Here is a 22,958-nt window from a genome sequence, read left to right as displayed (position 1 = left end):
GGGGGGGGCAATCTATGCAACACATCTTCACACTAGGATGCTACTTCTTTCGTTCCCAGGCCGAAGCCTTGACACTCCATACTCCCCACAGAGAACAAGGCTGGGAAGGCGCCACTATCTTGTTCACATGTTAGCATTTCAAAGCAGGTTACACAACAAAGGCCTTTCTAGTGAGGGGGCAGGAAAGTGGGCTAGCAGCCCCCGGTGTACACTGTAAAGTACCCAGACTCCTTTACTTCAGAACCAAACTTAATACAGATATTGAGTAACTCATAGCAGACTTGACAACTCCCCAACTCAGAGTAAAATGGCCTCCTTCCAAATACTTTTAAGATGAGATTCTTCTGGAACAGCTGACTGTGAGTCAGGTCAAGGAAACCTGGCCTGATTCATATGAGGTGACTCATGTAATTAGAGCCTGAAACAATTAAGGAAGTAATGCTCAAGCTTCTAGCTACCAAAAGGAAGAAGGGACTCTAAAAGAAGAAATGAATGTCTATATTAGTGTAAGAAAAAGAACACAGTTGGAGTCCAGTGGTAATTTTAAGCCTAGCAAAATTTTATTCAAGGTATAAAGTTTTGCAAACACAAACTTCTTCAAGTAAATTGGAATGGCCTTAAAGGTGCCACTAGACTCAAACTTTGTTCTTCTGCTTCAGACCAACACAGTTATCCACCTGAATCCATATTAATGTAAATTAATGTAAATCGATCTAGAATTTAATAAATTGAGTGTATTAAAATTTATTTATTTATTTATTTATTTATTTATTTTATTGCACTGGTATTCTGCCCAACCCAAACGGGCTCCCCAAAAGATTAACATTAAACCTTTTAAATTAAGCAGCTAGATTCAGAGCGGTAGCCACTTGCACTAAATCATACTTAATCCCCATTTGCATTTCTGATTGCACAACATACTGTGCAATCAATTTATGGGCAGTATAATGTTTAGGAAGGAAAGTATTGGGTGTTGCACAAGATCAAGCAGAGAGTGTCAGTATAAAAGTGAAACATTTTAAGTGCCATTTCAGCAAGTAAAGCATTTTAAGTACCACTGGAGCCAAAATGTCTTTTAGAAAGACACTAAGCTTTAAAATGAATGCTGCCCTGTCACTTGGCTTAAATAATGTTGTACCTGTTTGTCTGGGCTCTGAACTCTTTACTTTGTTGTGTCCATCTAATTTTCTCTCCACTCAAGCCATCTATAAGTGCAGAGGCTGCCTGCATCTTTGTTCTGCACATATCTGCATCATTCAAAAGGTCCTGAAATGAAGAAATCACATGTAACATTACAGTTTTCAAATATTTTAAGGCCTGTATAGCACAAATTATAGTTGCTAGTTTGGAGCTGAAATTTAATATTATTACATTTTCAACACATGGTTGAGAGCAAACATTCTTAGCTACTGGTTTTCTTCAGTTTTCCTTCCTTTCCAAAGACAACAATAAGTCTAGGAGCCTTACATAGCCATCCTAAGCAGAGTCACACTCTTGTCAAATGGTGGGTCTCTCCTTTCCTTCTAGGTCAAAATACAGCAATCATGACGGAGCAATACAAGAACAATGGCAGGTGAAAAGAAGCAAAGATGGTTATTTTTTTTTTTGGATTAATAAAAAGCTTTATTAATATAAAGTTCAAGGTACAAGTATGAAAATGCATCGGCAGATGTGTAACATGTACCCATATACAACAGGAAGATGGATATAAACAAAGTTAGTTATTAAAATCCAGGTTACAACAACAGTTGACATGACATCAATATAGCATGATATGGGTCATTAGGACTTTTGCTGTCCTTTGAGACCTTGTCAATAAAGGGACGCCATATATACACAAAGTCCAGAGAAGCAGATTGGGAGGTGTTACGAGGATCGAAGTCATGAGTGAGCTTATCTAAGACAAAGTAGTCCCACAGCTTTAGCCACCATGCCTGCCTTGATGGAGGATTTTGCTGTTTCCAAACCGAGGCGATTGCAAATTTGGCCGCCACAAACATATGTGAAATTAAATCCTCTGTTTGTGCAGGAATACGCAAAGTGCCTGTATGATTCAGGAGAGCATATTCCGGCGTGAATGGAGGAGAAAATGAGGTGAGGTACTTCTTGATAGATTAGTCTCCAGAATTTTTTTATGATGGGGCATAGCCACCAGGAGTGAAAAAATGTGCCTCTCTGACCGCAGTTCTTAAAACAAAGGGGAGAAATTGAGCAGGAGTGTGATAACTGTACCGGGGTCTTATACCAACGTGTGAGAACTTTAATGGCTTGAAGTTGTACATTCATTGCTTTTGTTTTATATATGGTGGAGTTCCAGATGGCCTGCCACTGCTCTTTGGCTAGTACAATACCCAGATCTCGGTGCCAGGCCCCTTGATAGGAGTGTGGTTTTATGTCAATGGAGTGGAGTAATAATTTGTAAATTCTCGATATCAAGCCTTTAATTGGGGTTGAATCGCTCGATAGAAGTTTTTCAAAATCACCAAGAAGGATTCGCAAGGGAGGACTAAAGAGGTGAGTATCCAGTAAATGCTTGAGTTGCAGGTATTCAAACCATGGAAGTCGGATATCAGAGTTTGCCTCTAAGGTCACTTTATCTTTTAATACCCCTTTAGACAGGACATCAACAAAGCGAGTCAGCCTCAGCCGTCTCCATTTTGTGAAAGAGTTTTTATACCGACCTGGGGTAAACCAGGGGTGGCTGAGAAATGTGGCTAAGGGGGAAGTTGGAGGGGCTAATAGGTTGCAGTGTTTGTGCCAAATTTGTAGAAGAGAAGCTAAAAAGGGATTTGAGGAAAGGGAAGGTTTGACACGCCTAGAGAAACCCCAAAGCTCTTCCTGGAAGGAAGAAGTCTTAAGATAAGAATTTTCAATGAACTTCCAATCCGCCACATATGACGGCCTGTAATATTTTATTAAGGTAGTAAGAATGATAGCATCATGGTACCTGGAGATGTCAGGGACCGCCAGCCCTCCCGTCGAAGTAGGTCGCCTGCAGGACGCGAAATTAAGCCTTGGCTTTCGATGTTGCCATACAAATTCATTCACTTGAGTCTGCCATTTACTTAGCAAGGGGGCTGGGATACACAAAGGGACAGCGCGTAGATAAAACACTATCTTAGGCAAGACCAGAGATTTGACTAGGTAGATGCGTTCCAACAGAGTGAGAAATTTTTCGCCAGAGAGAGTTGAAAGGGAGTTGATAGAATCAGAGATCTCCATCCGGTTGATGGAAGAGAGGGTATCGAAATTTAGAGGAATGTGAACTCCAAGATGTTTCCAAGATTTTGTGACCCATTTGTACCTATAGTGTTTTTTGATGAAGGCACTGGAAGCAGAGGATAGGGAGATGGGATGTAGAAGGGATTTGTCAAAATTTATAGTGAGGCCAGAAGCTGCAGCAAAGTCAGACAGGTGGGAATGGATTGCCGGGAGCGATGAGAAAGGGTTGGTGAGATATAGGGTTATATCATCTGCGAAAAGGCTTATCTTAAAAGTTCTTGTCATTACTGGGACGCCATGGATTCGTGAATCTTCTCTGATTTTGATGGCAAGAGGCTCAATTGCAAGAGCAAATAAGAGAGGCGAAAGAGGGCACCCTTGGCGAGTACCCCTAGACAATGTAAAGATATCTGAGTTAAGGTTATTGATTCGTAACAGAGCTGAAGGGGAGAGGTATAAGGAATCTATAAGGTTGCGAAATTTGGGACCAAAATTCATTCTTTCGAGTAAAGAGTGGAGGTACAGTGGCTCAACCGAATCAAAGGCCTTCTCTATATCTATAGATAGGATGCAAGCATCACGAATGGCCTTAGATTTGCAATGGTATATTAAGTTCAGCGTTTTTTGGGTGACATCTGTTAAGTCGCGACCAGGAATGAAGCCTGACTGATCTGGGGCAATATAACTTGCTATGAAGCTATTTAACCGTTTAGTTAGAATACTAGCAAAGAGTTTGTAGTCAGTGTTTAGGAGGGATATCGGTCGATAGGATCTAGGGTCCTGTTCATTTCTTCCCTTCTTGTGCAAAACGATGATCTTAGCAAGGCTCCATGACTGAGGAGTAGAGCCAGTGTCCAAGATATTGTTGAAAAGGGATAACAGATATGGAGAGAGAGAAGAGCCGTGTGCTTTATAGAATTCGGAGATGAAGCCATCAAGGCCCGGGGATTTATTTGTACGCAAGGATTTAATAGCTTCAGCGAGTTCCAGTTCATCTATGGGATGGTCGAGGTAACTTCTGTGAGATTCTAGTATCTTGGGCAGAGAGTTGATAGATTGAAAAAAGGCCGAGATCGATTCTAAGGATGGGTTTTTGGATTGATATAAGGAGGAATAAAATTGTTTAAAGACTTTTAAAATGGATCTTGATGAAGTGCATAAAGTGTCGTTACGGTCTCTGAGACCCTTTACATTTAGGTTAGTGGCTTGGTGCTTGGCTTTCCATGCCAAGAGCCTTTGGAATTTGGGGCCTCTGAAACAGTAAGCCTGTTTAGTGAATAGTAGATTACGCTTGATTCCCTGTGTTTCTAAGGCTTCTAACCGTTTCCTTTCTTCTTGTAAATGAAAGTAGATTTTTTTTGCTACACGTTCGCTTATGTTGAAGCTCAAGATCTCGAATTGTGGCAGTCAGGCTGTTAATAAGACCCTGCCTTTTTTTCTTTCGAGCAGCAGTTAGCGCAATGATCTTGCCTCGTAGGACAGCTTTACACGCGTCCCAAATCATTTGCGGAGGGAGATCTTCAGAAAGATTATGCCTAAAGAATTCTTTAATCTCACATTCAATTTGTCCAGAGAATTCTTTATCCAATAGGAGGTAGTTATCTAGTCTCCAAGAGAAGCTACGATCGTATTGTTCCGTTAACCTAAGAGAACAAAGAACTGGGGCATGATCGGACCAAAGTTTTGGCTCAATAGACGAGTCTATGAGGGTGTTGCAAAGAGAGTTAGAAAGAAAGATATAATCAATGCGTGTGTGGGTTTGATGCTGTGCTGAAAAATAAGTAAAATCCCTTTCTTTCTGATGCAGGAATCTCCAGGCATCTGTAAGTCCCATGTCTAGCATGATTTTTTGTAGGCCCGTAGGTGAAGAAAACCGTTTAAGAGGGGGGTGAGGAGATGTGCAGTTTGTTTTTCTATCCAGTCGGGTGTCCATGAGGAAGTTAAGATCAGCACCAATAATTATAGGGCCTTCCTGAAAAACGTTTAGTTTGGACATAACCTTGCGAATAAAGCCTAATTGCCCCGAATTGGGTGCATATATGGCTGCTAGGGTTATAAGTTCCTCATTGAGTTTGCCCTTAACAAAGAGATATCTACCACGATCATCTCCTTCTGAAGCCTGACAAGAGAATTGGAGAGAGCGTGAAAGTAATATAGCCACTCCCCGGGCATGAGATGAGCCTGGAGCAGTAAAGGTCATGGGAAAGTAAGAAGAATGAAACATGAGGTTAGTATCATTTCTCAAGTGGGTCTCTTGCAAAAATACGATGTCTAGAGCCCCCTTTTTTAGAGTTGAGAAAATATGTCTTGATTTGATTTTGTTATTAAGCCCCCGGCAGTTAAGCGAAAGAATTTTCAGATCCGTAGCCATTGAAATTTGTATGTGCAGATAAAGTGGAGATAAAAAGCAAAAGAGATATGGTGAGGAGGCGAAAAACTGCGGTCATGGTAAAGGAGCATAATATAAATCCCTGTACTAGTATAGTAGGGCGTTAGGCATAAGAGCAAGTGTGAGGTGATACTGAGTAGCATGTTTATAGCAATCGCATGGTGGAGTACTAGGAAGTAAGAAGCTACAGGAGTCGGGCCCAATTGCTTTGGTGTCTTATGCCAATTTATCAAACCCAGCCAACAGAATGGGAATAGACCTGAAAGAGAAGGGACCCATATCTCAAGTGACAAATCTACAAGGCAGAGAGACAAGGAAAGATTATCTCTAAGATAGTCCACTGGTGGGAGAGTCATGTCTTACCTTAAAAAACTAACAGAAGAACGAATGAATATAACACATGTCAGTAAAAAATCCTGCAAATTCACTTGCTGTCCAGTAGATGGCATACCTGCATAACTGATCCAACAGTAACCAGAGTATCTAGTAACAAAACAAGGAAAATGCCAGCGCATGTAAACCGTTTCCCCCCCCTTCCCCCCACCCCCCTTTACTGTTTCCCCCACAATCAGATTACTATATTGTGTAGTTCGCAAAAGTAGGCGTGGAGGAACATTCTCATTCCCTGATAAATTCAACAATATTACTAGAAATAAACGAACAGGGAGAACCCGTGGGTCCCAGGAAACCACCCAGGACAGGGAACCTCTTACCCTCCCACTACACATCCCCACCATGTTCAGGAGCTGGAGAGTGCGGCCCCTTGTTGCCCTCCCTCCCCCTCCCTCCCTACGATATTGTAAAGCATTTAAAACCCTTTCTTTAAGAAAGGGCGATGAAACGACACGGGTTTATGGAGAAGTCATGGGTTGTAAAACTTGCACAGAGTCTGGATCACGAGCTAACTCAGGAGTGCGGACTGAGATTTTGCGATCCTTTGGTGGCGATGCAAAGGTCCATTTACGCTTCTGTGTTTTGCGATCCAGCTCCATTGGGACATCTAGGTTAAGTGTTTGCAGCAGATACAAGCCTGCGTCTGGGTCTTCAATAGTCCAGGTTTTTCCTTGATGGTGTACAATGAGCTTGCCAGATGGCGACCACTTGTAGCGGATGTTTGCTGCAGCCAGTTTTTGAGCTATTGGTTTAAGTATGTATCTATTTTGCAGAGTTTCTGCAGAAAGGTCTGGAAACGCTAAAATCCGCTTGTCTTTAAATGCAAGACCGCTTTGATTTCTGGCAGTATCTAAGATCTTCTTTTTGATGCGGAGGTCGGCTAATTCTATAATAACATCCCGGGAGCCACGGGAGCGGGGGGAATATGCTGAGCCCAACCGATAAGCGCGCAAAATGTGAGGGGCAATGCCGTCTTCTAAACGAAGGGCAGTTGTTAGCCAGGATGCTAAGAAGGCGGCAAGGTCTGAAGATCCCTCCTCATGCTCATCAAAACCTCTAAGTTTGATGTGCCGTTCCCGTGCTTTGTTATCCAAGGTTAGGATTTTATCTGTGGCCCAGCGTTCATGGGCCTGAAGATGGCGGATGTCGTCTTGGTTACCGAGGCCTGTCTCCAATGCTGAATTAGCCGTTGCTGTGGCTTCTTGCAGGGTGAGCTGCATAGCGCTAAGTTGCTCTGTGATTGGCCTAAGAATGGTAGTTATGTTATCAAGCATGTCCGATTTGAAAGAGTTCAGGGTGCTGCGAAACTCTTTAATAGTGAGAAGATCTGAGGAAGAAGGCTGGCTGACAGCTTCGTCCGCCATATTGGGTGAGTCAGTCAGCCTTGACAGAGAACAGCTTAATCGGGAGCTTGACTCAAAGAAAGATTCAAGGAGCCGAGCGCTATTGGAAATGGGCTTACTCTTCTTGTGTGACGATTTTCCCATAATCCAGGGTGAAAAATGATGTGTTTGCCTGTGTCTGTGAGGGAGGGCGGGAAGATCGGGTCAGGAGCTGAAGCCTCACGCGTCCGCCGCCATTCGTGCCGAAGCCACGCCCCCCCAAAGATGGTTATCATCATTCATTACTATTGCCATGCAGTGGTACAGAATCATGGCCAGAAGTTTCACAGATATATATAATTAAGAGGAAATGTAAGATAGTAGCATGTAAGACTCCCTTGGGAGATAGTCTTGAGGACAAAACAACCAAAAATGTACCAGTTAATATGGCAGAAATCACCACATTGAACCCATACCCCTGACACCTCTTGGAGGAAAGCCAGAGCAGTAGACCTCCAGTGAACCTACCCCAAATATTCAGAAAGATGCAAGAATGAAGCCAACTACAAAAGCAGAGGAGGCGTGGGTGGTCAAGAAGAGACTCCCAGCTAGAACTGACAGATGCTTCCCTCCTGTTTCAAGGCAAGAACATCTGAGCACACTAGCAGAAGTGTCAACAGACTGTGAAAATAGTCAGAAGTGAGAAGGAATGGCATATAAACTTGTCAGAGCACCAAACCAACCCCGTTCAGCCTCAAGAGGAAAGACAAAGAATGAAGAAAGTGATATGAGCCAATGTGTGAAGTAACTTTCACTTTCAACTGTATCCCTTTCCTCCCCCCCCCCCCCATTGTTTGTATTTCATTAAAATTTAGGAATCACAAGGGAGAAATTAAGCCCATGTTACTTGAGACTAGCCATGTAGGTAGGACCTCAAGAGCCTTGTTTCCACATAATAACATAGGAGATTTCTTTGAGGTTCCTTCTGATGATGGTGGACTAAATTATGGCTGTTCTCAAAGATTTCAGGTTTTTCACAGCTGGTAACATCATTAGGGTTTGTAGAATCTTTCAGGCTCAAGTGCCGTGTTCTACTGGAGAAAGTTTTCCTTCCAGACGTTTCGTTCTCAGCTACGGAGAACATCCTCAGTGGCGTTGCAGCCGGAGCAGGCGCTCTGACCTTCTTGGCTGCTGTGCATTGAGTGGGGCCAGGGCTGCTGGAGAGCTGCTATTTCTAGGCTGGAGGGGGTGTGATGAAAGGGCAATTGGTTTGTGGATGTGCCCATTGTTTGGTGGGGCTTCCTGGAAGGGTAGTGATAAGGAAACTGGCTGTTGAATGTGAATTCTGTGTTAATTGCTGGGAGGGTTGGAAGGGGTGTGAAGATAAGGAAGATGGTTGTTGACTGTGCTGATTGTACTGTGGAATATGCTGGTTGTTCTGTGACTTTCTGCAATTCCTAGTCTGTAGGGTGTTTTGCAGAGCTGGGTACCAAGACTGGTGGATGAAAATGCGTTCTTCCTTTCTGTTAAAATTGTGCTGGTGTTTGTAAATCTCAATAGCTTCTCTGTTCAGGCGGGTATGATAATGTGAGACCGTACAAAGGACTTCAGTTCTTTCAAAGTGGATGACGTGGTCTCCTTCTTGAAGTGGTCCTTACTTCAAGAAGAAGACCACGTCATCCACTTTGAAAGAACTGAAGTCCTTTCTATGTCAACACGATCCTGGCCCTCATTGACCCTCCTTGGGAACCAATCAATAGGGCAGGAGTCAGTGTCCACTCCCATCAGGGTTACTGCCCAACTGGTCACTGCCCCCTTGCCCCAGGTCATAAATGCGACTATTTAAGGTCAGGTAAGGGAGTGTTCATTGCTCTCCTGGTGGTATTTCCCCCTACTATTGCCAACAGTGATAGCCCTCATACCCTGATTAGGTGTGAGCCCATTATCGTAAGATTCTCTGGCTGTTTCTTGCTACCCTCCTGACTGTTGCTGTCGAGATCTTCTCTACTCTCCAGACAGGTAACTGTATAACCCATGATCATCACTTCAAACCTGCTAATGCAAATGTACCTATCGAATTTCACCTCTGTATATTCCTAGTTCTTTAATAATTGTGTGTTAGTGAACCTGTATGATTGCATAATCTGTCTTTTCCAATAAAAGCATATTGAACTTTGGATTAGTTTCCTCATCTCCTTTTGGGCCTCTGGGGAATTCTAATGCCCGTAAACATAGGTTGTTGATCCTGCCCTAGTCATTTGCCTAATAATTTAATTCCCCAATTTGATCTAAGGCAATTTGACTAACAGCAGCTACACACGGAGAAGTGGGGAATCAAACCCGGTTCTCCCAGATAAGAGTCCACAGACTTAACCACTACACCAAACTGGCAGTTAACCATTATACCAAACTGGAAGGAGACAGTCCTTCATATATGTAGCTCCCAGGTCATGAAGGGTTTTAAAGGTAACCAGCACCTTGAATTGCTTGGAAGCAGACTAACAGCCAATGCAGCTAACTCAAAATTGGCAACATAGAGCATGTTGCAGTAATCCACCTTTGAGGTTACAGAAGCATGGATCACCATAGCCAGATTGGCTGAGACTAGGTAAGGAGACAGTAGGTGAATAGATGCAACTGACAGAAAGTGTTTCTGGCCACCATGCTAACTAGTTTTCAAACAGTAAGGCAGGTTCCATGAGCATTCCAAGGTTTTTAACCTGCTCTGAAAAAGCCAACATCACTCCATCAAGTGGATTTTCCCTCTAGTATATCAGCCTACATGAACAGTATTACCTCTGTCTTATCTGGATTCTGTTTCAGCTTTCTGCAACTTTGCCCCAAAAGGTAAAGTTCTACATAGCATAGTAACTACCTAGATAATCATGGTTCATTATTGTCTTAATGAGGAAGAAACATTATACTTAATGCTATTTTGAAGAAATTAAGTACATATAGTAAAAACAAAGTTATGCTTTACAAAATGTCCTCTCATTTTACCATCTTCTCCTTCATAGCTGCATCAAATTTTGCTTGCACTTTATCCAGTTCTGCTTGTTTCTCATCTAATAATGCCTGAGCCTTTGCTAATTCTGTATTCGCTACTCTCAAACGTCCTTCTTGTTTTGCCAAGTTGGCCTGAAATGAAAAATGAGGCAATAATAGCTTTACAGAACTTGGTTATTTCTTTTACAGCTGTTTGTAACTTTTTAAAATGGAGAAACAAAACCAGCTACGTAACAGGAAATTATCTCCCCAAAGGGTTTACCCTCAGAAAATGCCACCTTGATTTTGTTCTGCCTGGCAATCAAAAGAAGAACTAAGGGTAGAATTGCCAATCTCTGCCTGGAGATCTCCTGCTATTACGACTGATCTCCAGATGGCCAAGATCGGTTCCCCTGGAGAAAAGTGCTGCTCTGGAGGGTGGATTCTATGGCATTATACCCTACCAAAAATCTCTAGGTATTTCCTAACCCAGAACTGGCAACCTTAAATAAGAGAACAATCCTAAACAGGTCTATTCAAGTAGAGCAAGAGACCAGTAGCACCTTAAAGACAAATCTCAGTTCCAGCAAAATGCAACGTAAATTTGGAGGGACCTACACAGGTGAAATTACCAAAATTTCCAAGGTTAGTGAAATCAGGGTGAGGGAAAAGCAGATTTGCACATCCGTATTGGCATTATACCTTGAATAGTACAGACACAAAATACCACAAATAGGGGTGTGCAATGTTTTTTCCCCAGTTTCTTTCCATTCAGGTCTATTGGACCCCCCACAAATTTAGGATTTCTGAAAAATTCTGGCTCCCAATACCCCCAAACTATTCAGATCCATGATTTTTTGGGAAATCCCAATTTTTTTCCAGGTTCAATAGACTCAAGATAAAACGAACCCAGAAGTGGCAAAGATGCAACAGACTGCTGAGCAGCTGAGGACATTGCTTCTGCCTCTCCCCTCAGTTTCTTCTGTAGTCTTTTAAACCAGCCTGGTTTATAGGGACTGCAAAAAAAGAGGGGGGGAACAGCTGAGAGACAGAGAGCAGTTTCTCCACCTTCCAGCTGCTTTCTCCAATTTTGTCTGCAGTCCCTTTAAACCAGGCTGAAGAAGTGGGAAGAAACAGCTGCGAGGTGGGGAGACTGCTCTCTGTTGTTCTCCCTGACCTTCCCAGTTCCCAAAAATATCCAGGATTTTTTCTAGGTTTTCTTGGTTTTCCTGAAAAATCCTGGACACTTTTGAGATGCTGAAATATAGACCGTTTTCGCACACAGCTCACCTCGCAGTCATAATCCTGTTCCCTCCGCAACGTCTGGTCGGATTTCCCACCATCTGCGCCAAAGTTACAGGAAGTGCCACAGCTTTTGCATAGCAAACGTAAACCGCTAAAACCCAGTTTATGTTTGCTACACAAAAGCCGCAGCACTTCCTGTAACTTCGGCACAGATGGTGGGAAATCCGACCAGACGCTGTGGAGGAAACAGGATTGTGACTGCGAGGTGAGCTGTGTGCGAAAACGGTCATACTTGAAAAATACCAGTATTTTCAGCTTGGGAAGATCCAAATGAACACCCCTAACCACAAAGGCTTTGCAACAGAATTGAACAATATTACTCCTACTAATTTGAAACATAGAAAACTAAATGTTGTACTTTACCTTAAGAGGTAACACATCTCTGTTTATGCCATAGAATATTGCCATAGCTTGTGTCCAAGAAAGGAGGCCTGCCACATTACCACAGACCTTTTTACCATTCTCAAAAGTATAATCTTCCATTTGAAAATAAGGCTGCAGTAATTCCACTGTCTCTTCATTGATTGAATCTTTCGCGAATTGCTGAAGACTCTGCAGAAATGGCCCACTCATTAGCTGAAAAAACCCAAGAAAAATGTAAACAAAGCTGCTTTAGATGCACTTTACTGTTTCTGCTTTCACTGGTTTTCTGAAAAGAACAGTTAACCTTGGAGACGGTAAACCTTGGTTGGGGATTTCCACTTCCAGTTGGTAGGGCTAGGTGTTTGTTGTGCTCTTGCTTTTAACTGTTGTTTTAATTCCTTTCTCCAGCTTTTCATTTTCCCTTCGGGGGACTGAGAACTGTCATGTAGGAACAAGTGTGCTGTAAAGGAGTTTTCTCTGACCACCTGTTGTTTTTGGCTTGTTTTAGCAAGAGAGACTGTTGTGAGTGAGTAGTATATCTTGTTATTGGTCAGGAAAGGCATTTTGTTTTGTCTATTTTGTTTGTTTTATCTTCCTATTTTATCTTATTTATCCAAAGCTGCAAGCTGTATGTCAAGTTTAAGATGGCAACAGGCAGTGGGCAGTAAGCCTTGGTTGAAGGTATGCTGGAGGTGAAACATTAAAAGAAGTGGGACTTGACATGGTTCAGTAACTAGAGAACACACTTCATATGCAGAGGACTTGACAACTCTAATTAAAGGATATCAAGTGGCACATGTTGGGAAAGCCCTAAGGTTCCGAAGAGCAACTATCAATTAGCACCTATTTTGTACACAGTAATGTATACAAATGAACAGATTTTAAATATTACAAATACTGGTTGAGAATGTTATATTAGAATTTAGAATATTATGTTGTATCTATTAGAACTTTTAAATGCTAGTTTACTTTCAAGGACTCGCTCCACGATGGTTTCAAGCAAGGCTTTTCTGGATCCATGGTAACTGGGTCTATTTTCTTTTGGAACAACAACAGACAGCAGTCCATGATCCTCATGATCAGATGAGGTGGCTTGGCAAGTTTTCGAACTGTTGCAATATCTGCTGGTTTGATAGTCTGCAAAGAACAAAATTAATTCCAATTATTACCTATGTAAAATGTAATAAACATGGAAATTGTCATCAGCCTGCATTTCACTAAGCAACAGACTGTTCTAGGATTAATGAAACAGTCAGGTTCCAGAAGGAGACCCAGCTGGAAAATCAGAAGCGTAAAGACAGCAATGATGGGGGGGCGGGGGCGGGCAGTCTCATCAAACTATAGTAAATGTACAGTACATTTTCCTAAAACTGAAACAAGTTTTGTATTCTCCATGAGATTACATTTGATAATGTTATCAAGAGAGGCATGGAACTTCTGACCTGGCAAGGCTCTAATTCAAAGAAAGAAATACAAATGGTGAAAAGAGTGTTAGCTAACAAGTAACACAGAGAACCCTATCAATGTGCAGTAAGTTCAAGAGAACAGCTGAATAGAAGGGGGGGGAAAGGTCACTCACATTCAAAGCAGCTTCTGCTTCCTCTAATGCTGGTCTAGCTGCCTCCAGCTTGGCTTCTGCTATCACTTTCTCTGAATCAATTTCATCAACAATCTTTTGTGCTTTGTCCTTTACACCTTGAACTTCATTTTTCACTTTAGCTGAAGCCTCAGCACTTACTGTTACTTCTGCCAACACCTAATTAAAATGTTAACAATCAAGACTGTGGTTATCTTTTGTGATGCAAAAAGAGGGGGAAGCTCATTAACACTAATTCAAGAACACACTTCAGAGGAGTTCAGAACCAGCACGTAATCAAGGCCGGCCCTGCCACTAGGCAAACTAGGCAATTGCCTAGGGCACTGCCCTTCTGGGAGTGCCGAACTGGACACATATCCCATGTGACTCAGTGACATTATCAGTGCAGGGGGAGCACCAGAAGTTAGCCTTGCCTATGGTGCCAGACAGTCTAGGGCTGGCTCTGTATAATGGACTCCTACACCGCTAGCCCTTCTGTTGTTCTGTCCTCTTTTCTGAGCAAACATATTCTTTCAAAGATTGATGAACTGGCAGAAAGGAGGGTTGGCTGTCAATTGGAGATATCTTGCAGGCCCAGATGATCTTTATTCATATTTCAGGGAAGATTCACTGAGCCCTACAGGACATGCCAGTAGATAATGGCATGTGCTGTGAAATGTGGTATCTGGGAAGAAGAATCTGATGTTATAATTTTGCATGAAACAGTGAATATCTTGCAGAAATGCAATCTCAAAACAAGAAATCAATGTTCAAGAAAACTGTAACCTTGCGTTTACCATGGTAATGTGTTTTGGTACTCACTTTGTCTGCTTTTACAGAAGCCAAAGCTAATTCCTTCTCTTTCACTGCCAGTTCTTGAGAGAGTTTAGCTACAGACTCACTTGCTTCCATCAGCTTAGAAAGACCTGTACACAGTGATCAAAAGCCACAGGGTTGAGGGGTGTTGAGTAATATATAATGGCAAGTGGGAATCTGCAAGGACTTGAGGGGGGGGGGGGCATCTCATTCCGGCTCCCTGGCTATATCTTCCTTCCCCTTCCATGACAGCCCCCACATCCTCTCCTATTTTCCTGCTTCCTTCTCTCCCTCCCAATGAACAGGCATCCTATCTTTATTTGCCCCATCTTCACACCCCAACCCTAGTCTCTACCTATGAGTAATATGGCCAATTTACACAAGGATTCATGGGCTTTTCCCACTTATACTTCATATGAAGCAACTCCATACTATAGGTACAAAAAGTCCTCAAGGACTCGCAGAGAGCACATCTGTTTCCCCTTCCCTACATTATTTCCCCTTTCCCTCCTCCTGGCAACCCCACATCCTGTTTCCTCACTCTATCCTTCTCAGCCATTCACAAACCTACCTAAGATGCCTCCCATCTTCAGTTATATTTACTGTTTATTTTCTTTATTTATACCCCACCTTTCCCCATAGTGGGGACCAAATCATAAAAAAGCACCCTACATCATTATCTTCTCCTTTTTATCCTCACAACAACTACCTGAGAGGTAGATTAGGCTGAAAGTATGCGATGGGCAAAACATCACCTAATAAACTTTCATGACAGACTGGTGCTTTGAACCTGGGTTTCTAGACCCTACCCTGTAGCTCCAACTGCTATACCACACTGACTTTTATACAATAGCTGCTGAACAGTAACAAGCAGCCAGACTTAGGTGAGTCATATAAGTCAGGTAGTTTGGTAACTGCTGCCAAGTCTGACCCACTGAGCCCTCCCTCAAAGGCCAACACAGCTCTAAAAAGGTCTTGTCCCCTCCCCTCCCTTTTACCAATGGAAATCAAGCCTAGAATGCTGTGGTTGCTACTAAGGGCTTCCATTTCTTAAAGCTACAAGCACTTATTTTATAATTTTATAATTTATAATTGGGAGGGGGGTGTTAGTACACAAATTTTCTTTAGATTTCAGATTTTTCTGCAAACCTGGGGCATTTTTCAGGTTTGTAGAATGATCTTTGTTGTCCATTCATGGCTCCAGTCACTACATTTAAGTATCCTCAGATCTGACTGACATGGATATTAGAATATACAAGTGGGGGACCCACAAGGAACTACAGGAGCAGCCATCCTGTTTCCTCCCCTCTCCCCCTTCTTGTTTGCCCTACTCTTACTCCCTTGCCCATGCCTGTCTTTCTGCACCCATTATTCTGTCCCCATAACATCACTGTTTCTCTCTTTCTCCCTCCACACTTCATCACTTTCTTTCTTTTTGTTCCCTGTCATCACTCCCTTTCTGCATCACCCAATCACTCTCTCTCTGTGTCTCCTATTCCATTACTTTCTGCCTCCTGACCCTATCTTTCTTTCTTTTTCTGACTCCATCTTATCACTCTTTCTGCCCCATCCCATCATTCTCTTTCTTTCTGCCTCCCCAACCCTATCACTTTGTCTTTCTTTCTGTCCCTTGTTCCATCACTCTCTGGTGTAGTGGTTAAGTGCGCTGACTCTTATCTGGAAGAAAAGAGTTTGATTCCCCACTTCTTCACATTCACCTGCTGCTGTGACCTTGAGTCAGTCACAAGTTCTCACAAAGCTGTTCTTCAAGAGCAGTTTCTGTCAGAGCTCTTTCAGCTCCACCTACTGTTACACCTCAACTAACCTTTTATTGGAGAATATTAATATTTCTTAGCTCAAAATGGTGAGTCTACGAGAGGTGAGGTGAGCAAGGATCTCTGTCAATGTTTACGGAGATAGACTACTGAAAATCCTTTGGTTAATAATGGATTTTATTATAGGTATTGGTTTTCAAATAGTTACATCCCAATCAAACAAATTTCAAGCAAACAAGAGGAATACAGTGGTTAGCTGAACAAGTATGGATGGAGGGAGAGGTGATACAATACCTAGATCTTGCAGAGTAGGCTCAGTCAGAGGAAACACAAGGTCTCTGGAGGGAGATTTCTCTTGAGAAGGGAGGGGGTGAGGGCAGGAAAGGATGGAGGGAGGAGAGGATGGAGGAATTTCCTTTTTTTTCCAATCCTGACAGGTGGGATTGCCTGTTTTCTAGAGTAAATTATGTCACATCAAGCAATTCAATTACTCAATGAGGAAGCAGAGTGTCACACCAATGGAAAATCAGAGTGTCATATGTGGAATATCCAATCAGAGATCATTGTGTCATAGATCCATACCACCAATAGAGGAATTTTAATTACACTGGCCAAATGACTTTTTATGGCCCTGTTTTTCCAAACTGATTCCTTTGAAGCTCCCCAAAAGTGATAGATTTCTCCCTTAATGTCAAACATGGATAGTCATCCATCAAGTGTTCAGGAGATTGGTTGACTTTGATAGCCTTAGCCGTAATTAAAGAAAAATAGAAATTTTGTTAAAAGTCAAGATTCCCTGACAGAAATGTGAGACCAGTTTACAGGTATTCCACACATTCACAACAAGATGGCCACTTAACCTTTAGCCTTTGTGTTTCTGCTGTCTTGCCCTGAAGAATAACAGAACATATACGTATATACAAGCCATTTATTTGTGTTGCAGGGGTCCTGGTAACCCTTATTTTTTTATGTTTTGATAACAGGACTTAAAAGGTTGCCAAAAGAAGTGAACGAGCTTTTACAGCTCTGTCCACTACGCGTCCCTCTCTGGGCCTGGAATTCTTCATTTCCAGGAGCAGAAAGATAGATGCTCCTTAGCTGTTCAGCATTGGCCACCATGACTGTCCAGCCTGTGAACCAGACTTGACATCATTCCAGCCTGCCTGGGGCCTAGAAGGAACTGGTTTTTTCTCCCTTATGCGCAAGAAAGACCATTCCAATTCAAATGGGCATTGCTGTGTCATATTAATATTCTACGGTTACATTTCAATATCACATTCCAGGGGTGCATGGCTTGGGAATCAGTACAGGGGTGTCTTTCTGGATATCACTACCTCCCAGGGTGTCTGTTGTCGGGAGGAGAGGAAAAGAAGATTGCAAGCTGTTCTGAGACTCTTTTGTGTAGTGAAGGGCTGGGTATAAATCCAATCCAATCCAATCTCTTCTCTTTTTTCTTTTTTGTCCCACCATCACTCTTTCTTCTCCCTAACCCATCACTTTCTTTCTCTCTCTTTCTACCTCCCCTCCTCATTACTCTCTTTCTGCCTCCCCACCCCACCAACTGCCTGACCAGTGCAGTGTAGAGTGAGACTAGGACATTTTGCAATTTGGCTGTTATGCCTCTGTTGATACACCCCAAGACCATGTTAGCCTTTTTTGCCACTGCATCACACTGACTGCTCCTATTTATCTTATAGTCTATTGCTGCCAGCCAGCCGATAGTTAATATATCTGCAACATAGATGCTCTGAGCCCTGCCTTCAGGAAAGAGTGACTAAGAAATCTAATTTAACAAAATAAATAGGTGGAAACAGGCTCTGCCATGCTTCTCTAGGCTACCTGCTGAAGAACCTCCTAGGACTTCTAAGACACCATCCCCTCCATTGTCACTGCTGCCTATCAGGTAGGTGTCCTCCAGTGGCACTTCACACTCCTGTTAATCTTACCTATTTGCATACGCTCAGCTTGCTCATTAATGTTGGATAACTTTTCAGTATAAACTTCCTTGTAGCCATTAATGAAAGAGAGATATGACTTGGGTGTGACATGAGCTCTTCGTCGATATCTGTAATGTACAGTAATAGATGAAATTTAAATAACATGATGTTATTATGATAAACATGCAGTCCCAAAAACAGGTGCACACAAATGCACCTTTATTTGTACAACTGGTTAGTATAACTGGCAGAGGCCTCAAGATTCACTCTCAGATTTAATGTAAATAGATTTTAATGTGATATAGTTATAAAAATGGTTATCTAAAAATAATTTTTGAAATAATGATAAACATTCTCTTGAAGTCAATTATCATATTATTAATTGAAAACATTTATATCTCCTCCAAACATCAAAGAGACCCAAGGTAGCTTACATAATACCACCCCATCAATCACATAGTTGTCTGATATGTATTAACTAGGAATAAGGTCTGGTGTGGAGAAAAACACAACTGGCTCTAGAAAGAGACCCTGTGTGAGTGACCTCCCACCCTTGCTGTCTTCCCACCCACCCAAGTGAACACTCCCACACACCTTGAGGGGAGCTGATCTCTGCCATCTGGAGAGCAGCTATAACTCTGAGTGATCTCCAGTCCTCACCTGGAGATTGGCAACAGTGGTTCCCCAGGAGGAAATGGCATTGTACCTGCCTGAGGTCCCACCCCCTCATCAAACCCCACCCTCTCCAGGCCCCAGCCCTTAAATCTCCAGAAGTTTCCTAACCTGGAGTTGGCAACCCTATCTCCTTCCCTTTATCTGCCCCTGACTTCAGCTTTCCATTGCCTTCCCCCTCCATGTGTCCTCAACATAGAAAAGGGACAGTCTTTCTCAACAGTGTGTGTGTGGGGGGGAGAAACCAAAGCAGCTTACATCATTCTCTTCTGCCATCTTTGATATGAACAACAACCCTGTGAGGTTAGGCTGGAAGTCTGTGATTGGTCCAAAATCACCCAGTCAGCTTCCACAACAAGAAGTCTGGCAGGCAGTACTCTGAAGCCCTAACTCCTATGCCATCTTCATACTTTATTACAGAATTTCCAAGAATTTCCCACCAGCTTGGAACTAGCAGCTGTAGTCAGGACTGGCCCCAATAAGTTCTGCCTCAGAGGCCTTTAGCGACACCATTCAGACAAGTAGTCTGTCTCTGGTAAACTTGTTGGTCTTAAGCACAGGACTTCAATCTCTCTCTGTGTCTCGTTTTCCTTCCATCTCTCTCTCTCTGTATCTGGTCTGTTTCCACAGGACACCATTCCCCCCCGCCCCTTTCCAACAGAGGGTAGGGAGGCATCCTTGGCCAGTCAAGGGAAGCCTTTCTCTGGCTGTTTCCCTATTCCTCCCTCAGTCAATTGAGAGGAGGGTTTCTTTCTCTCCTCTGTGAATCAGTGTGACAAGCAGCGGAGCCAATGGGAGAGTAGGGAGAGCCAGTAACTGCCAGAACTAAGGTAGGTTGCCTTTTACTAACAGAATTAGCTTTGCTGGCTAGCAACAGCCACTTGGGTGGGAGAAGATGATGAAGAAGATATTGGATTTATATCCTGCCCTACACTCTGAATCTCAGTATCAGAGCGGTCACAATCTCCTTTACCTCCCCCCCCTCACATACACACAACAGACACCCTGTGAGGTAGGTGGAGCTGAGAGAGCTCTCCCAGAAGGTGCCCTTTCAAGGACAGTTCTGCGATAGCTATGGCTGACCCAAGGCCATTCCAGCAGCTGCAAGTGGAGCAGTGGGTAATTAAACACAGTTCTTCCAGATAAGAGTCCATGCACTTAGCCACTACACCAAACTGGTAGACTCAACCAATGGCATGCAAGTACTCTTGATTGATAGTTTGATGGACCAAAGGTTGATGTACCACAGTCCCAACCAATCAGGTTGCTCAGTTTTGTCAAGATGAAAGGGGTTTTATTACATTATAGATGAAAGAATAGAAGTCAATATAATTGGAAAGCAAATAGAATGCAGTGTTTTCATATAAAAACATATCTGTTGGATTTTTAACATAAGGGCTCTTCACACTCTCTTTTGAATTTGTCCATCGACCGTATCAGCTGATGTCTTACCAGGAAGCAAATATCATTGTTTATATACGAAGCAAATATCAGTGTTTATATATTCCAGTCACAAATTCCACCTTTCATTGAGTAACCACAAAATTACTACGTATATTTCAATTGTTACCTTTGGAAATAATTCTCACAGCTTTCTGAAACTAGATCGTGAAAGATACCCATAGTTTCTACTACTTGTGCTTTAACTTCAGCAGAACAGACGATGTTAAAACCTGACAGGAAATACTGAGATACAGCAACAAGAGCTTCTTTGGGCCACCGAGTGAACCAGTCCATGGTACAGCCTGATATAAGACCAGGAAATTTCAAAGAGCGTGCACGAAATTTCTCACCAACCTAAACAAGAATTGGAAAAAATGAAGTAATATAAGTAATCCATCATATTTACAGGAACAACATTTTTGCTTAGCTTTCTCACACAAGCCCCAATTCAACTGCATGCAAGTAAAAAAGTCAGTGATATGAGTGCATAGCTCTTGTCAGATTGTTATTGATAGCACCAATCATTTGTTTGCAGGGAAGGGAACTGACAATCTCAGTCCCTTAACCCCTCTTAGTTTGACAGGCTTAGAAGAGCGACTGTCACGTTTGCATCTACCCCAAAATGTAACAATACTTGCACGGGTTCATTGGATTATCTATAATTACCTTGAACATATAGTTTACTTATTAAAAAGCATGGTACATTTGAATATATTATGGACATTGATTTAAAAACTGAATATGCATAATGTAACAACATAAGAGCCCAGCTGAATTCCAGACCCTTGGTTCATCTAATTCCCACAGTAGCCAACTAGCAGTGTAATTTTAAGAATACCTTCCTGGATAGATCCAGGTGGGTAGCCATGTTGGCCTGAAGCAATAGAACAAAGGGAGAGTCCAGAGGAACCTTTAAGACCAACAACATTTTATCCAGAGTGTGAACTTTTGTGTGTGCTTGGAACATAAAAGCTCACACCCAGAATAAAATGTTGGTCTTAAAGGTGCCATTAGACTCTAACCTTCCTGGATGTAAGCCCCACAGAACAGACCTGAACAGAATTATGAGTACATTTACCTTGGATTGCTCTGTAGATTACCCAGAAGGAACACACCACAGACCACAAGGCCTCCCTCTGCTATTGACCATCAACTAGGGTGGCCAGATCGTCCCGCCCACCCGGGAAAGCCCCGCCCCTGCCCCCAAATTCCCATCTCACGGGTTGACTAAGCCGGGACCAATCAAATCCCGGGTTCGCCAAAATCCCGCTTTTTAAATTTTTTTAAATAGATCCAATGGTGAGGCTCCTCTCCGTTGTTGCTGCCTGCCTGCCTGCCAGCCGCTCGCTGCACGCCCAGGATGGCGCGGGCTTCCCAGCTTCCAGCAGCACCAGCCGCGTGAATGAAGGACGCGGGAGAAATCGGCTCCTTCGCGGCACGGTGGTTGCCTTTCCCGTTGCCTCTGCTCCTCCTCGGCTGCCGCCCATCGGGATTGGATCCAGATCCATTCGGCAGGGAACTTCGCCTCGCCTGCCCTCCCGGCTGCAGCCACCCATGGAGGCGACGACGGCGCTGCTGCACCCCACGGATTGCAAACCTCCCAGCGGGTAAGCGAGCCATGGAGGGCCGGCTGCTGGGAAAGCGGGAATCGGAGGAGTCGCTTGGAGGGGGACCACCAGATGGCTGGCTGGTTCCCCTTTGGAGAGGACAGGTCCTCTTCTCGTGGTGTCCGTCCTTTTGGGGCCGCTTAAAATAATTTTAAAAAGGGGATGAAAATGCACTTGTGGAGGTTGGGAATAGTCCTGCTTAGTAGCTTCGGTAGTCGGGATATTGAATGTGAGATTTGCCATGGAAAAAAAGGAGTGTGCCAAAATTGGAAATGAGATTTGCCATCTCTTGTTTGTAGTAGTAGTCAGTCGGGAAAGATGTTCTCCTTTTTTCGCTTTTCAGTATATAGTAACTATATATTATTATAACTTTATATAGGTATAATCAACGTATTAAATAAATAATATTTAATGCGTAGAAGTGATGTCACTTCCTGTTTCCGGCGGTGGCATGACATCACCGGAAGTGATGTCACTTCCTGTTTGCGGCGACACGCGCTTCGTGCGCACGCGCACACACATTCATTCCCCCCTCCAGGTGTCCCTGGCTGGCCTGCAGATATTATGGCCACCCTACCATCAACAACTGGTATTCAGAGCAGAGTTGCTATCTGGGAGCATATGGGGGAGCAGGAGCATTTGGGTGGTGGAAACTGGGGAAAACAACATCATGGTGTTGTGCAACTCCCAAGGAATTTCTCACCCAGAAGTAATGTCACATGTCGCATCATGTCACCTCCCTTCCACTTTGTTCCCACTGCTCCACCAAGTGAGGATGGGGGTCACAGCAGCTGGGGCAGGATGTTGTCCACTGTGGCAGGCAACCTAAGGCTAAATCAAAGATATACTAACTCTAATCTCTGTGATTCCAATTAGCCATCATGGCTAATCACCTTGATGAGCCCATGAATATAACTACCTTTTCATCTCAGCTTACAGCCATCAGTATTTTAATGGCAATAAATCCCACAAATTAATTATGCAGTGTATTAATTTTATTTATTTATTAGCTATATTTATATAACGAATGTATTATTAGTGGGTTACAGTTTTAATTATGTTTTTAAATAAAGGCAATTGTTTTCCCTGCTGAAACATTAATCTGAACGTTCTGGGGAAAATGTATCTCCAAAATTATTTTATGCATTCACCA

General features: G+C 43.0%; 2 protein-coding genes across 2 annotated transcripts in view; one reads left to right on the top strand and one right to left on the bottom strand.

Annotated features, from left to right (window-relative positions):
- Positions 1-22,958, top strand: part of GLO1 (glyoxalase I) — a 295,016-nt gene that overhangs the window by 11,939 nt on the left and 260,119 nt on the right. The window lies entirely within an intron of this gene.
- DNAH8 (dynein axonemal heavy chain 8) overlaps positions 1-22,958 on the bottom strand; it is a 329,757-nt gene that overhangs the window by 77,403 nt on the left and 229,396 nt on the right. The window contains exons 63-70 of the mRNA XM_060243601.1: positions 20,326-20,552; positions 18,093-18,211; positions 14,378-14,481; positions 13,559-13,735; positions 12,949-13,116; positions 11,980-12,192; positions 10,327-10,464; positions 1,139-1,266 (exon numbers count right to left, since the gene is read on the bottom strand). Coding sequence (XP_060099584.1) covers positions 1,139-1,266; positions 10,327-10,464; positions 11,980-12,192; positions 12,949-13,116; positions 13,559-13,735; positions 14,378-14,481; positions 18,093-18,211; positions 20,326-20,552 — 1,274 coding nt within the window. The remainder of the gene's footprint in view (positions 1-1,138; positions 1,267-10,326; positions 10,465-11,979; positions 12,193-12,948; positions 13,117-13,558; positions 13,736-14,377; positions 14,482-18,092; positions 18,212-20,325; positions 20,553-22,958) is intronic.

This window comes from Heteronotia binoei, chromosome 1 (genome assembly GCF_032191835.1).
Source record: "Heteronotia binoei isolate CCM8104 ecotype False Entrance Well chromosome 1, APGP_CSIRO_Hbin_v1, whole genome shotgun sequence".
Classification (NCBI taxonomy): Eukaryota; Metazoa; Chordata; class Lepidosauria; order Squamata; family Gekkonidae; genus Heteronotia; species Heteronotia binoei.
Note: the sequence above shows the minus strand (reverse complement) of the source record. Positions and strands in the feature narration are given on the sequence as shown.